The following is a 17,824-nucleotide window of genomic DNA, read 5'->3' as shown; positions in this document are numbered from 1 at the left end:
TCCCATAGATTTGCATTGAAGGGGGCGGGGCGTGACATCACACAGGGGCGGAGTCGTGACATCACGATTCTCACGTCACCGCGGTCGTGAGGCGTTAAGATGAGAGCCTCCAGCGCTGCCAGAAGCCGCAACAGGTGGGTCCTGCAGCCGAGATCCCGGGGGTCCCCAGCGGCAGGACCCCCGCGATCTGACATCTTATCCCCTATCCTTTCGATAGGGGATAAGATGTCTAGGGGCGGAGTACCCCTTTAATGCATTGCTCTGAGATGAAAGCAATGAGCTTGTGCAACAGCGGTCATAAGAAGCTGCAAAGGACTATAAATGACTGCACAGGCGCAAACACCCGGTGCAGCACGGAGGTGCGAGCTGTGGTGACCTTCCAGATGCTAAGTGTCCTTTGACATAATATTTTGCTAAGGAAAAACTTCCATGGTCGTGTAAAGATGTCACTTTGCCATAATAAGCCCTATAATTGTGCGTTAAACCTCTGACCCGGGTAAAGCAGCAGGACATGTTATTTCTCTTGTGCATCAATCCCTCCTTCCTCCCCCTGTGCTCTGCTGGTTAACATTTAGTATGTGACACCTGTGGCTCTAATGGTTGCTTGTTTGAGTAGATATGTACTCCAAAGAAAACATCTAATGCATTAGTGAAAGGGCTGTTCAGGATGAGAAAAACAACTTGAGCTGCGTCTGATATTGAAGCTTTTTGGGCTTTGAAAGAAAGAAATAAATGTGCAATAACCTCTGATTCCTTCTCAAAATTTTCATAGGGACCTCACAGTATTGAAAGCTGTTATTGGTTGGTGTTTTCCTTTATGATGTCACAATCACATGAATTACACCTGAATACTGTGGCGGGGGTTTCAGTTTAACACTATCTCATGGCAGAATATCCACCCATAAAAATGAATAATCTCTTCAGTCAAATCTTCCATGCGTGCCAGGTAGAGATGAGCGAACTTCCAGTGATTCGATTCCTCACAAACTTCTCGGCTCGGCAGTTGATGGCTTTATCCTGCATAAATTAGTTAAGCTTTCAGGTGCTCCCGTGGGCTGGAAAAGGTGGATACAGTCCAAGGAGCGAGTCTCCAGCCCACGGGAGCACCTGAAAGCTGAACTCATTTATGCAGGATAAAGCCAGCAACTGCCGAGCCGAGAAGTTTGTGATGAATCTAATCACTGTAAGTTTGCTCATCTCTAGTTCCAGGCATGGACTGAATCAGTCGGTCCTAGGACTTCTTGGATAAACGCCGACTGGATCTCTCGGACATGTGCTGACTGAATCAGTCTGTACTAAGACTTCTCGGACGTGCACTGTCTCTATAGACCGCAGTGCAAATCTCAGTGTATTCCGCTGTTAATTCTTTCTTAAACTTGATTTTCTGCGGCGGAATTTTCCACTGCAAAAATTCTGTTATGTGCATGGGGCAGCAGAATCCCATTGAAAGCAAGGGGAGGCTGCTGCAGGGGAATTTCCAAGCAGGATTACTCAAATTGGATCCCACTTGGAAATTCTGGCATGTGAATTGGACCTTAGAGTGAATTAGTTTGTCGGAGCCCTTTCTTCATTTCTGCATGCCTTTGAACAACTTATCTGAGCACCTACGATGGGGTGGGGCAGTTATATCAGTTATACACAGAACAGACTGAGCAGAAAATACAGAGCAATATCAAGGTGGAAGGGAGTCCCATAGACTTGCATTGAGGGGGCAGGGCATGATGTCATGAGGGGGCGTGGTTATAACGTCACAAGCTCCCGGCTCCAGCATTCGGAACAGCTTGGTCTGAGCAGCGGAGTACTCCTTTAATCAAATGTGCATGTAATCTCAATAGGAAAAGGGAAATTGGCTGCAGCTGAGCTCCTGTTGTTGCATCTTATCTCTCGTTAGAAAAAAAGGATTGGAGATGTTAAAATCAACTGCACCATCCTTGTTTACCCCAATATCTGTTGTCTTGGGAGAATCCGGACATCCCCATATGCCTTAGATGGGTGGCTTGTCCCTGAAATTGACAGGTTGGTCTTGCATTCATCTACTATGAATGGCTACATTAGATAACTGTACGGTGCCTTTCATATAGATTGCATTTTCCATAATGTAAATAACCAGAGCATGGTTGCTGCACTATGACAAGAATGATTCTTGTGGTTGGGACCGGTTTCTGCCCTATGTTAAACATTCTCATCTATGTAATTGCGCTTGTTCTGTGAAGACATGGACTCGGGAAAGAATGCTTGGAGAGTTCAGCTCTGAAGCTTACAGAATTGAAAATGCAGCTCTGCTCTATAATCATTGCTGTAACACATTAGTAATACAACATTTTCAAAAACCTATTGTTTTAAGTAACTTAGATGGTGTCTGTGGGGGACAAATGCTTTAAGTTTAGTGTACCTTTTTCAAATTGATAGCACAAAAAGTGCAAATTATTTTCTGTATTTGTTCTTACAGGAGCTGCTTACAACTGATCACAGACTGCCCTGACTCAATCCAGGAGGAGCTGGACCTCATACGATCTCTAGGATACCTGGAGGAGTTTGGGGTCAAAATTTTGCCATTACAAGGTAAGGAACTCCTGGTGTATCCCCTTAGATAGTGTCACGATGCCGGCTGGCAGGTAGTGGATCCTCTGTGCCAGAGAGGGATGGCGAGGACCGCGCTAGTGAACCGGTTCTAAGCCACTACAGGTTTTCACCAGAGCCCGCCGCAAAGCGGGATGGTCTTGCTGCGGCGGTAGTGACCAGGTCGTATCCACTAGCAACGGCTCACCTCTCTGACTGCTGAAGATAGGCGAGGTACAAGGGAGTAGGCAGAAGCAAGGTCGGACGTAGCAGAAGGTCGGGGGCAGGCGGCAAGGATCGTAGTCAGGGGCAACGGCAGGAGGTCAGGAACACGGGCTAGGAACAAACAAGGGAACGCTTTCACTAGGCACAAGTGCAACAAGATCCGGCAAGGGAGTGCAGGGGAAGTGAGGTGATATAGGGAAGTGCACAGGTGGAAACTAATTAAGCTAATTGGAAGATTGGGCCAGGCACCATCATAGGTGCACTGGCCCTTTAAATCGCAGAGACCCGGCGCGCGCGCGCCCTAGGGAGCGGGGCCGCGCGCGCCGGGACAGGACCGACGGAGAGCGAGTCAGGTACGGGGACCGGGGTGCGCATCGCGAGCGGGCGCCACCCGCATCGCGAATCGCATCCCGGCTGGAGGCGGGACCGCAGCGCACCCGGTCAGTGGATCTGACCGGGGCGCTGCAGCAACGAGGATGAGGCGAGCGCTCCGGGGAGGAACGGGGACCCGGAGCGCTCGGCGTAACAGATAGAAGTCTTTGTAAAGTAAAAAAAAATAATGTTTTTGTCACAATACTTCTGCTCTGATAACAAAAGTGAACACCCCTAATATCATTGGATGTGGACATGAAGGTGCCCCCATTATAGAATGTGGAGCCACCTCCCCCAGTCTATGGTCAAGCAAGATTCTGACCTCTGGGACATACATACATACATATAGGGGGAAAACTATCCACATAGTATGCATATGGGGAGTGGGAACGGCACCGAGGATCAGTTTTACCATATTGAAAAACTTTATTTTTTTTTTTAAAGGTGTGCCCAGAGCTTAATAAAAGTTGGGAGAGAAGAACTCAGCATCGCGCTTTTCTCCCTGCTCATTCTTCTAGCGATCAGTGAGGGTCTGAAAACTCAGACCCAGAAAAATCTAAACTTTTGACATGTCTGCAGAACATATCTTAAGTCTTTTTAAAGTAACTGGTGCACCTTAAATTTAGACATCATAAAACTAGATGAAATGGAAGGTGGCCCAAATTCTACAGTAGCGCACACTGTGTAAACGATTTTGGTAGACATATTGAACACATTGGCAAATTAATAGTAATTAATAAACCCGGCACATTTTACAACTCTCCAAGCCACACCCCATTTTCTAGTATCTTCTCTATAGTGCCTGTCAAGCCATTAGGATTGTCTAAAGCCCATCATTATTTGGTTTGCCAGTTTGTTGAACAATTAAAGACAGAATTCTAGAACATTTTGCTTAGTAACTTAGTAAATCTTTCCCAGAGTTCTAAGAATAATAAATGCTCAAAAATCTAAATTAGGCACCTTCAGCTGTAGACTAATTTCTATGAGAACCTAAAAGTCCAGCCTTATAAATGTGTGGGCGACCCCCGGCCCTGCTCTCATAAAATGTAATAAAATGAAATAAGCGAAAAACAGGATTGGCTTGTTCCTAAAATACATCACTTTAAATGGAAAAAGTATCGGATCAATCCCACCTGATTTAACAGCAATTATTGTATAGAGGAAACATTGAGAGGCTATGGAGTGTTACATGTGGATGTCAGTAGGGGTTTGTACGCTACATAATATGATCATGAGCTTCACAGAACACTGAATTACCCCTCAGCCACTAGTCACATTTTGGCTCATCGCTTCCTGTCATACTGCAGATTTATATGCATTTTGTTTCTTTTTATAGGTATTGAACAGTATATATTTACACTTGTAGCAGAGCTGACTGTCATTTAACTCTTTCTGTTGTACATCTTCTCTCGGGGCTACTGGATTTCCTTGCAGAGATCCAACTGGTATAGGGAATCTTAGGGTATGCTCACGTGGGCAAACAATGTGCCAAAAAAACACAAGGTTTCTATTTTTCATTGGCTTCAATGAAGAATGGTGAGTGCCGAAAAGATGTGATGTCACTTTTTACAGTGGTTTCACTTGGAAGCTCACAATGAACTCAATAAGAAGATGAGAAAAGCCCCTGAAAATCCACATTACAACCAGCACAGCAATTCCAATCTGATTTAAGTTAGTTTTTTGTAGAACAGGTTTTGCCTATGTAAGCATAGAGGCGGCAATAAAAAAGAGCATTCATGCACTCACCGCGGGGAAAGTATCTGCGTGTACGGGATCATGCAGAGACGATGTGAAGCGCTCAGAGGCGTTGCCTCTGAGCGCTCAACAGCGTCTCTGCATGATCCCATGATACTTTCCCCGTGGTGAGTTCATGTATGCTCTTTTGTATTGCCGTTTACACGATACTTTACCTAGTACATGCACCCTGCAGGTATCGCTGATTTACAAGGACCTGGGAACACTGCTGCCACTATCTGTCATCACGAACACTCGCTACTCATGGTGATTAGTGTGCTCTCCCCTGGTTTCCTTCTCTGTTATATCCTTAGAGGCATTGACCTGTGGGGGGGGAAAAAATATGAATATTAGCTTAAATATAGAAGCTTAAAACTATCCCTAATACCACCTATAGGTAGCTACCCAATAAGTCATGTCCAACACATATACATGCATTTCCCAGTCTTGAGATCCCTGTAGATTGTGATGATGGGGCTGTTGTCACGTTTTTATCATTGATCATAAAAAAAAAAACATCCCAGCGATCAGCTCAGTGTAAACAGGGATGTCTATAAGAGGAGGGGGATGAATAATTGAATGATCACTTGTTCAGACCGACTGACCTAATAGTATATCAAACATCGAGAAGGGGGTTAATAATGGTGGTACACCCATAACAGGATCCATAAGGTCTAATATCCTACAGCCTATCTGAAGCTGAAACTTGTGCAGATAACTTACTTAAAGGGGTACTCTGGTGGAAACCATTTTTATTTTTTAATCAACTGGTGCCAGAAAGTTAAACAGATTTGTAGATTACTTCTATTAAAAAAATCTTTATCCTTCCAGTACTTTTTAGCAGCTGGATGCTACAGAGGAAATTATTTTCTTTTTGAATTTCTTTTTTGTCTTGTCCACAGTGCTCTCTGCTGACACCTGATGCCCGTATCAGGAACTGTCTAGAGCAGGAGAAAATACCCATAGCAAACCTATGCTGCTCTGGATAGTTGCACACGGATAGAGGTATCAGCAGAGAGCACTGTGGACAAGACAAAAAAAAGAAATTCAAAAAGTAAAGCATTTCCTCTATAGCATACAGCTGCTAAAAAGTACTGGAAGGATAATGTTTTTTTTTTTTTTTAAATATAAGTAATTCACAAATATTTGCAGTAAGAAACAGCGTTCGTCACTGCCAGCCGTGCAGCCTAGTGATCGCTCTTGGTGAAACAGGTGTGCGCGTGTAAGTCGCTGGTGGTGGGGTGCTCGGCCGGGACAGAGTCATACATCAAACGTGTGGGAGAGCATAGAAAATGAGCGGCACTCACCACAAACAGCTAGCGACAACTTCTTTATTTCTTAGACGTGCAGTTAGAACATACAGGTGCAGGGAGACAAGGACGCCGGGGAATCTAACTGCACGTCTAAGAAATAAAGAAGTTGTCGCTAGCTGTTTGTGGTGAGTGCCGCTCATTTTCAATGCTCTCTCACACGTTTAATTCACAAATATGTTTAACTTTCTGGCACCAGTTCATTTAAAAAAAAAAAAAAAAAAAAAGTTTTCCACCAGAGTACCCCTTTAAAGTGTACCTGTCATTTAGAAAAACTTGTGGCATGCTAAAAGTTTTGATCGGTTTAGGTCTCAGGCCAGAAACCCCCTCAGGAAACTGAGCAGGGAGGAGTCTCTGTCCAGCTTTTCTGGATGGCCATATATAAATATAATATAAAGGAGATTGATGAGAGCTGAGGAGTTAAATGCTCTACCATATCCTCCTTCTGATCATTGGGAATTCTTAGCACTGAGACCCTGACCGATCAAAACTTTTGACATGTCAGTAGTTTTGTTTTAATGATACTACACGTTATAGTCACACTGCATGTTTAAAGTCATGCAGACATGTCAAAAGTTGTAATTGATCAAGGAGCCTGTCTCTTGCAGTTAGTCAGATTGAGCGATGAGCCGGAGAGTGAATGGCACAGACGCTTCCTTCTCCTAGCTGTGTCTAATGAGCCCCCGACTGATCAAAACTTTAGACATTTCAAAAGCTCTTTTCTTAAAAGGCAGTAATGCTATATTTGCACATATTTTATTGGACAATGATAAGTGAACGTTTATAGGGAAGACCTTGAAAAGGATCATCTCTGGTGGGTCTAAGGCTTATCCTGGTGTCTATTAAGCTGAGAGGGATCTGTCCTTTCTGATCCAGGGGCCACAGTCTATGATGTCGTCATTGTTGGAGTAGAAACTATATAGCAATAACAGTTATTTTGCATTAAGCAAATCATAAGGAAAATATGAGGGCTAAAACAAGCTCAAGATCTCAAGTGCCAAATAGGCCGTGCTGAGCTGCAGCATACACGCCTTCTCCCTCCCCCACCTTCCCTGCCTTGGTTAACTGATTTACAGGGCACATCTTCCAGCACTTAACCATGCATGGCAATCATTCCAGACAGGGATGAGTAGGGGAAGGAGGAGGCGGGCATCCTGCAGATCAGCATAGTCTCTTTGACACTTAGGCTATGTTCACACGTCCGGAATGTCCGCATGAAATATCTCTGTGCGGACATTCTGGAGACTGCTATGCATTCCGTGCAGAGTCTTCGGAAAGAATGGACAGGTTCATTCTTTCTGCAGAAACGGAAAAAAGGAATTTCTGTGCAGAAAAATTTGACATGGAAATTCCAGCCGTGTGCACAACACAGCAGAATCCTATGGAATACAATGGGACTCCGCTGCTCTGGAATCTCCTATTGAATTCCGCACACTCCAGATGTTTGAACATGGCCTTAAGCTCTAAACATGATGTAGAGGCGACAAATTTCCTGTAATGAAGCCGTCTCCCCTTCATACAACTAGTCCCCCTGAGTTTATAGACAATTATCAATTATTGTCCTCATCCTACTCTTTGACAATATTGATCTTTTATAACATTATTCTGAATATCAGCATAGTTGGGGGCATTTATCATTGTCTTTAGAGCTGTTTTTGTGTGTAGATTTGTCTCTATTAGACACAGCGCTGCGCCTCAGGCTATATTTTTTCGCCTTCTCGATTTGCACCTTTTTTTTTTTTTTTAAACGTACAGGCCAGATGTTAAGGGTTAGTCTTGTGCAGTAGTAATGATTTTATCAACTGCGACTTTCGCAAAAAAGTTGCAAAACCCCCCAATAAGGCGCAATTCTACAACAGACCTAGTGTAGCTTTTTGGTGTATGTGACATTTCAGAAAATTAGTATCCTCCACAAAATGTATCACATACCCGGTGACCATATAATACATTTGGCGGAGTCAAGCAAAAAAACACGAAAAAAATAAATAAATAAATAAATTAACTGAATCACACACATCTTAGTAAATGCCCCCCACTGTCCTTTGCTGTAACCGCTGCAGTTTTCCCCAAGCGGCAGCTCCCGAGTGAAGGACAATCGTTTTAGAAGTGCTTTATATCATCTGCCAAATGAAGATCATTTACTGGTCTGTGCTCACCCACATTCACAGGTACTTCTGGAAAGGTCACCATGTAGAGAGATTTGAGAGATGGTCTCAGATTGACTCCTTTCCATTTGTTTAATGGCCATGTGAAAATGTCAGCACTCACTGCACCTTTACTTTATGCAACATTTCTATTTCTCTTAATGGACTCGTGTTCATCATTCTGTTTCCCCGTCTCCTATTCTAGGCCTTTTTATTCCAATCGTAACTCACGACAAGCTAATGACTCAATGGAGCAATGGCTGGTTTTAGAGAGAATCGGCAGGGAGTTAGGGAGACTTAAAGTGATGCTCTTCTAAAAAGGAGAAAGGTGGTCTCTAAAGAGGCCTTGTCTGGGGACCCTGAAAGGAAATTACTCAGAGTGAGAGAAACTGCAAGGCTGCATTATGTTTATAATTGTACAATCACAACGCGTCCATTACTGGCTCTAGTCATTGGGCTTCATAACAGTAACATTCAGCGCTGTGATTCCACCAGTGCCGAAGAACAAACCTCACTGAGCTATAATGGGGTTCATTCAGTATCACCAAGTTTTCCATTGGAAAAATAATGCTACATATGTCACTGTCTTTTCAGCCAAATAGTAAAGAATTTTCTAATGCATTTGTGAACAGAGCTTTGAAAGCTTCAAAACAGGATTAGATACATTCCTAGAACAATATAACATTAATGCTCATGCAGAAATATAATCACATCCCTTCCCCTTCATCCCACCACTCCCCTTCCCTTCAATGCCTTTGTTGAACTTGATGTATGGATGTCTTCTTCCAACCATACTAACTATGTAACTATCTCATGTCTGTCTGTCTGTCTGTCTGTCTGTCTATTTATGCATCCATCCAATATCTATCTATCTATGTTATATCTATCTATCTATCTACCGTATCTCATATCTATCTCTCTCATATCTATCTATCTATCTATCTCTCTCATATCTATCTATCTATCTATCTATCTATCTATCTCATATCTATCTATATTTCTATCTCATATCTATCTATCTATCTTTCTATCTCATCTATCTATCTCATATCTATCTATCTTTCTATCTCATATCTATCTATCTTTCTATCTCATATCTATCTATCTTTCTATCTCATATCTATATTTCTATCTCATATCTATCTATCGATCTATCTATCGCATATCTATCTTTCTATCTCATATCTATCTATCTTTCTATCTCATATCTATCTATCTTTCTATCTCATATCTATCTATCTTTCTATCTCATATCTATCTATCTATCTCATACCTATCTATCTCATACCTATCTCTATATCTCCTATCTATCTACCTATCTATCTATCTCATATCTATCTATATCATATCTATCTATCTATCTATCTATCTATCACATATCTATCTTTATATCTCATATCTATCTATCTATCTATCTCATACCTATCTATTTCATATCTATCTCTATATCTCCTATCTATCTATCTATCTATCTATCTATCTATCTATCTATCTATCGCATATCTATCTTTCTCTCTCATATCGATCTATCTATCGATCTATCTATCGATCTATCTATCTATCTATCTATCTATTTATCTATTCCATATCTATCTATCTCATATCTATCTATCTATCTTTCTATCTCATATCTATCTTTCTATCTCATATCTATCTATCTATCGATCTAGAGAAAAACAAGAGACCAGCAGCACACAGAAGTAAGGTGCAAAAAAGGTGAAAAATTTATTGCATCATCCCAGTGTACAAAAGAAGCGACGTTTCAGCGACCTCTCGTCGCCGTTCTCAAGCTCAACTGAATAGATCCCTGTGCAGTCATATATGTGCAGTTAATTACATAATTGCTTAATCTAATAATGAACATACAGTACATTAATAAAATTATACAAAATGTACATACATCAATACAAATGTGATTTTATACCAACAGACAAGTGTCCGTATTATATTAAAGTGCAATAGTGATTTCATATTAACCCCGTGTGTTTAGGTTGTGTTTCTCTTAGATGTGCATAACTGTGCCGTTGTGTTCCATCATTCTTTACTTCTTATTCACATTGATAAGTACAGTATTGCACTTACCCAGCAGAGCACCATAATCCACGTGTCATAATTGCCGGAGCGTGGGTACTAACTTAGTGCGCAGATGCGTTTAGTCCACCAATCAAGAAAGGACATCCTCATGTTGAGTTTAACCAATAGAGGAAAGGAAACTCGCGCATGCGTGTTGGAGTTGAGAAGTAACTTGCGCCATCTTGGTTCAGGGAAAGTTGCCCAAACCTTCATCATAGGTACTTCTCTTTGTAGGTGCGTCATGGGTGTCTCATGCTCACTTGATAGGGTTTGTTTGCAGATTGAGCTGGCATAGCTCTTCCTCATCCTAATCGCTGCGGATGTGGGGTTCACATATATCGGACCTACATGTCTCCATGTCGGACGTCACATGCGAATCCTGGACGTATAGACGTCAGTCAAAGACTGGCTCCATCATCCAGATATCACCCACATATTTCAGCAAATTAAATGGGGGGTCTGCACCCTGTGGAGCACATTTGACAACCCTGGTTGACACAACCAGACAAAACTCCTGCATGTAAAACAGGTTTCCATGAAATTTAAATAATGAACACGAAATAAAGAAATAAAAAAGAAAAAAGAGGCTCCTTTATGCTTATATGACGTGGTGGTTGCTCTGTTGGTGGCAGCAGTGCAATTGTTTGTTATCTGTAACAAAACATAAAAACAAGTATAAGGATCAGACAGTAATACAACATATCCAGAGTGCATATAACAAAACAGAGGGGCTACAGATAGGTCACTACCTAGTACACATCTTTGCCGTAGACTTAAATTCTACATTGAGACCCCCTGGTTTCATGGATCCCAATGTAAAAATCCATTTGAGTTCTCGTTTCTTCAATAGTGTGACACGATCCCCACCACGTTTCATTGGTGGAATATGATCTAAAATCATGAATCTGAGATCACGTTCTTTGTGATTGGCCTCAGAGAAATGTTGAGAGACTGGGAGATCCAGTCTCTTTTTTCTAATGGTGTACCGATGTTGGTTGAGACGAGTCTTACAGTCAAGACTCGTCTCTCCCACATATAACTTCTGACACGGACACCAAAGGATGTACACTACATGATCTGAGTTGCAGTTTAAGTAGAAATTAATATCATATTTGCGGCTGGTATGTGGATGAGTGAAGCTAGGGCCCTTAACCATATATTCACAGTTTACACAATTGCGACATGGAAAGCTACCTTTGCTTTTTACGGTAAGGTAACGTTGTTGTGCCTTAGGCTGTTCAGAGATGTCCGTTTTTACTACCTTATCCCTCAGATTCGGTGGTCTGCGGAAGGACATCAGTGGAAAGTCACTGAACTCTTCAACTTGTTTATGACAGTCGCGAAGTAAGTGCCAATGCTTGCGTATGATGGAGGAGACTGCATGTGAGGACTCACTATATGTAGTAATAAAGGGGATACGTTTGTTGGTATGTTTCTGTTTCTCCCCTGTTGTCATTTCATCATCTACTTGTATGTCACTAACAGGGCTATTTTTGTCACGTCTGCACTGTCTAATTTGATTCTTATGTTCTTCAATTAGTTTCAATGGATACCGTCTCTGTCTGAAGTCAATAGTCATTTTGTGTAAGGCTAGTGAACCTTCCCTGAACCAAGATGGCGCAAGTTACTTCTCAACTCCAACACGCATGCGCGAGTTTCCTTTCCTCTATTGGTTAAACTCAACATGAGGATGTCCTTTCTTGATTGGTGGACTAAACGCATCTGCGCACTAAGTTAGTACCCACGCTCCGGCAATTATGACACGTGGATTATGGTGCTCTGCTGGGTAAGTGCAATACTGTACTTATCAATGTGAATAAGAAGTAAAGAATGATGGAACACAACGGCACAGTTATGCACATCTAAGAGAAACACAACCTAAACACACGGGGTTAATATGAAATCACTATTGCACTTTAATATAATACGGACACTTGTCTGTTGGTATAAAATCACATTTGTATTGATGTATGTACATTTTGTATAATTTTATTAATGTACTGTATGTTCATTATTAGATTAAGCAATTATGTAATTAACTGCACATATATGACTGCACAGGGATCTATTCAGTTGAGCTTGAGAATGGCGACGAGAGGTCGCTGAAACGTCGCTTCTTTTGTACACTGGGATGATGCAATAAATTTTTCACCTTTTTTGCACCTTACTTCTGTGTGCTGCTGGTCTCTTGTTTTTCTCTAGTACATGTGAACCTCTCACCAGGGTACACACCCAGCGTGCACCAGCATATTGTTTTTTCTAAAAGTTGTTGTGCTGCTCTTCTGGAATTTTTATCTATCGATCTATCTATCGCATATCTATCTTTCTATCTCATATCTATCTATCTCATATCTATCTATCTATCTCATACCTATCTATCTCATACCTATCTCTATATCTCCTATCTATCTATCTATCTATCTATCTATCTGTCTGTCTATCTACCTATCTATCTATCTATCTCATATCTATCTATATCATATCTATATATCTATCTATCTATCTATCTATCTATCACATATCTATCTTTCTATCTCATATCTATCTATCTATCTCATACCTATCTATCTCATACCTATCTCTATATCTCCTATCTATCTATCTATCTATCTATCTATCTATCTATCTATCTCATACATACATATCTGTCTATGTATCTTGATAAAGTTGTATACTTTTGTACTTTTCCAAGATTTCACTCTAATAAAGTTATTATTTTCCCCTTCGCACTTGTTTACTGCTCCTGTCCATATATCACCCTCTCCCCCTCATCTCTCTTGCTCTGGAAATGTGCGTTGTCTTGCTGATATATATCTTTCCATCACTTCTGTACTTTATACACTGCTAAGTGCACCTTCCAGATGGAGCTTTTTACGTATTAAGATGGCACATTTCTTTACAGAACATGTGTCTTGAATTTAAAGGCTTCATGTTTTAGTTTTTTTGTTGCTTTTTTTTTTTTTTGCCTTCTCTTTTCATTGTTCTCAAAAGCTTCTTTATAAACCCCAAACTTTAAGGGGTACTCCACTGGAAAACTTTTTTTATTTTTTTTTATTTTTTTTAAATCAACTGGTGCCAGAAAGTTTAAACAGATTTGTAAATTACTTCTATTTAAAAATTGTAATCCTTCCAGTACTTATCAGCTGCTGTATGCTCTAGAGGAAATTATTTTCTCTTTGAATTTTCTTTCTGTCTGACCACAGTGCTCTCTGCTGACACCTCTGTCCATTTTAGGAACTTCCAGAGTAGGAGCAAATCCCCATAGAAAAACTATCCTGCTCTGGACAGTTCCTAAAATGGACAGAGGTGTCAGCTGAGAGCACTGTGGTCAGGCAGAAAGGAAATTCAAAAAGAAAATAACTTCCTGTGGACCATTACAGCAGCTGATAAGTACTGGAAGGATTAAGATTTTTAAATAGAAGTCATTTACTAATTTGTGTAACTTTCTGGCACCAGTTGATTTAAAAAAAATAAAAATAAAAAATCTTTTCCAGTGGAGTACCCCTTTAAGTCGACCCTCTGTAAATGAGTCCTTAGGATTATCCAGAAGATTCATAATTGCACTTTTTGCTACTGTGGTTGTGCGCCTGGTGGTTAACATTCCCAATAGGGGTTTTGCATTGAGAAAAAAGCTCACTGTGAAATAAAGTTAAATTGCCACAAGGTAATAGTGCGTATGTTACTAATAGTCTGCCTGTGAAAGGGCGTCAGTACCTTGGAGAGCGCTCGGCAGCAAAACGACACTACTGCATTCACAGTATGAGGGGTGTGAGACTTGTTCAGTGAATTGCTTGGCATTTTATAGAAAGGTGCTTAGATTGCAGGGAACAGCAAAGTCAAAATGGAAAGTGGGGATTTAGCTGTCGGAGGGCTGATGTGGGTTGTACTCCTACCTGTACACTCTACCAGTACTATGCAACCAGTGTGCCTCCAGCTGTTGCAAAGCTACAACTCCCAGCATGCCCGGACAGCCGAAGGCTGTCCGGGCATGCTGGGAGTTTTAGTTTTGCAACAGCTGGAGGCACACTGGTTGGAAAACACTGTCAGTGTGTTTGTTAGAAGTCCCTGAAGCTTTTCTATACATGCCAAATATTTGTTTTTGACTATATAGCACTATGTGTGGTATACTTAAATGCTGTTAAATGCCTAGGGTCACACATGCCATATTTTGCTGCATATTTTCTGCCGCTGATTTTTCTACCCTTTGACTTCAATGGGTAGGAAAATAAGGAGCAGCGAAACACGGTGCATGTGACCCTACCCTTATGCTGCGCATTTGCTGCTGCGTATTTTCCTACCCATTGATGTTAATAGGTAGGCAAATACGCAACCGCAAAATATGGCACGTGTAACCCTACCCTAAAGGAGTGTTTCCATCTCAAGTAATGTAGTTCAAATTGTGGGACACGTCAAGTTAAACATTTTTACAAATACACTCATTTAGCTCATTTTCCTGCTCATTTGACTGTCCTTTCCTCCCATTGTTGACAGTTCATTGTCTTTGTTACAGACCACCACTCTACTCTAGAACAGGTGTTTGGGACTGTGTGTCCGGGGCGATGATTCCGTAGTGTCAATGAGCTCTTAAAGGGGTACCCCGCTACTCAGCGTTTGGAACAGTTTGTTCCAAACACTGAGCAGCAGAATAACCCTTTAAAGATAAGGAGGAGCTGAGGGGCGTGGCTTGGCCGCAAGAGGAAATGGCCGCTTAACTGGACAGCTCAACAGCAGACTCTCAGAAAAGTAACCTTAACCTCTGCCAGGGACATTACAGGTGACTTTCTCGGGCCTCCGGGTCCTCATGGCGACTTCGGGCAGAAAACGATCCAACAAGCAGGGGCAAAATAAAACCCTAAAGCAGTTCTTTGCTTCAGAGAAGCTGAACGCGCGGGAGGCCAAAGATGGCACGGCTCCCTCAGCACTGCGGAATACCACTCCATACTCCGGGCACTCACCACCACCGCTGCCGCAGAGAACAGCTAGGTACGCTGCGCTTTAGGTAGGAGCTATGATGCTGAACTCTAAAGCAGGCACTGTCTCCTACCTGCACGCTGGGCCTCCCTGGACAGCGCAGTGGAGCCGAACGTGGCGGCTGTGGAGGATGGAGATGATACACTGCCGTTACACCCAGGAGATGTTACCGGACTCCTAGGGGATGATGATAATTCCTCCCGGCACCGCTTTACCTCGTCTCCCCACATTAGCCCCGTAAAGCCAAGACCGAGACTTACCTCTGAGGTTGCCAACACTTGTTTGCCTCATACCAGACTTCAGACAAGGCAGTCTCAGAAACGGCACTGAAGGAGATGTTGCAGCTCCTCCTTTCCTCCCTGTGTAAGGACTTCTCCTCTCTGCTGGGACCGCTTAGGTCCTCTGTTGTGACCCTAGAACGGAAATTCGAACTTGTCGAATACAAAATGGCGTCTTTTTCTGCAGCCCATAACGATCTAGTGGATGCTCATAATGCACTGGATGTCAAAGTTGCTGTGGTACAGGAGAAAATGGGGGACTCTGAAGACCGCAATAGACGTAATAATATTAAATTCCACGGCATTCCGGAAATGATCCCCAATTCTCAACTTGCCAAGTATGTGAAAGAGCTGACCCGCCATTTCTTACCTGATCTGGAGGTGATTGAATATAGCATCGACCAAGCACATAGGGGGAGATTTATCAAAGGATTTAGACTGCTTTTTCTTGTCTAAATTTGTCGCACAGAAAGTCGCAGTCTAAATATGTGCGACTTTTCTGCGACTTTTGCTCTAGAGGATTTTTAGAACATGATGCATGCAAGTCTATTTTAGACTGAAATGCATTGAAAAATGCATTGGTGCTGAATTTATCAAAAGCGACTTTTCAGCGACAAGTCGCATAGGCTGAAAGTACGCCGAAATGTCAGACCATGTTGGAGCAGATTTAAATATAGACTAAAGCATAGATCATGCAGTCTGTGCGCAGAATCTATAAAGAGCTGTGCGCCATTTGATAAATTAGGTGCACAATAGACCAGACTAATCCTCTGTAGTTTGGTCTATATTGATGCGGGACATAGACAACTTTGATAAATATCCCCCATAGAGTGGCAAAGCCTAAGTCTCTCCCTGAAGACCTTCAGAGAGATGTCCTTGCGCGCTACACCTTCTACTAAACCAAGGACTTACTATTTACAGTTTTCAAGGAAGTGTAAGACGTTGCCCGCACTGTATGATGATATACCGCTTTTTGTGGACTTATCAGTGGCGACACTTCAAGCAAGTCAAAATCTCCATTCCATCACTCAGGAACTGCGGCGTCTGGAGATCCGTACCGTACCGATTGGGCTTCCCCACGAAAATCCTGGTTTTATGCCAGAATAAAATGCATGTCATCACCTCTGTTACCAATGGCTTGAAAGCTGTCCACAAATGGGGATTCTCGGTCCCTGATCACCACAGATCCTCTGCTTGTTCTTCGGAGTTGGGTTCCCTTGCACCCACCTGAGCCGAATAGCTGGAGTGGACTCTCCCCGGTCTGTTTATTCTGTTAAGTATGCTGTATTCTGAGTATTCTGCTGCATACTCCTTTGCTGATGTTTATATTTCACGTTCCCAAAGATAGGTGTTATTTTCTAGTATACACAATTTCGTTTATTTTTTTTATACTCGTTAGTATTGTGTATAGCTTTCCACGCACACATATATTATTGCACATCGCTAGTCAAATGCTAATGGTATGGTGCCTTATACTCTCTAGATCGGTGACTCCCCCTTCCTTCCCTTCTTATTTCTCTCTCTTTTGTTATTTTCCTCTTATTTTCCTTCCTCTCTGTCTTTGCTTTGAGGAAAGTCTGACTGTGGGTATAGGCATTTTATCTCTGAATGTGAACGGGCTTAATTGTCTGCAGAAGCAGAGTTTCCTGTGGCGTTAGGCGTTGCGGAGCCATGCAGATGTTTCGTGTATTCAAGAAACGCATCTGTCTTCAGTCAATCCCCCGCTCTTGCGGCACAGGAGATTCCCGGTTGTCTTCTCATCATCATTTCCGGAAAAAAAAAGAGGGGTTATGGTGGCATTTAGCGATAGGGTTGCCCTAACTATTACTGCACAAGTCATTGACCACCAAAGCCACTATATTACTGTGGTGGGTTTGATAGATAATGTTGAATATACAATTGTGAATCTCTATGCTAATTCAGGTCAGAGGCGGTTCTTGAGGAAAGTGATGCGCAAAGTTGAGGCTGTCAGAATGGGAGCTCTGGTGGTTTGCGGAGACTTTAGCACAGTGGTGTCACCATCTCTGGATCATTTGTCCCCAACCACTAGACACTCTTTCTATCTGGAAAGTTTCCTGCCTGACTATGATCTCTTTGACTTTGGAGGTTACAACATGCTTCCGGGCGTGACTTCATGCACTGCTTGGCAAGATTTCAC

General features: G+C 42.2%; 1 protein-coding gene across 3 annotated transcripts in view; it reads left to right on the top strand.

Moving 5' to 3' along the window:
* Window positions 1–17,824, top strand: part of NBAS (NBAS subunit of NRZ tethering complex) — a 701,350-nt gene that overhangs the window by 286,722 nt on the left and 396,804 nt on the right. For all 3 annotated transcript variants that reach the window (XM_056564221.1, XM_056564220.1, XM_056564222.1), the window contains one exon: window positions 2,450–2,562. In XM_056564221.1, coding sequence (XP_056420196.1) covers window positions 2,450–2,562 — 113 coding nt within the window. The remainder of the gene's footprint in view (window positions 1–2,449; window positions 2,563–17,824) is intronic.

Source organism: Hyla sarda, chromosome 3 (genome assembly GCF_029499605.1).
Source record: "Hyla sarda isolate aHylSar1 chromosome 3, aHylSar1.hap1, whole genome shotgun sequence".
Taxonomy (NCBI): Eukaryota; Metazoa; Chordata; class Amphibia; order Anura; family Hylidae; genus Hyla; species Hyla sarda.
The sequence above is the reverse complement of the archived record's forward strand: the minus strand, read 5'-3'. Positions and strand labels throughout refer to the sequence as shown.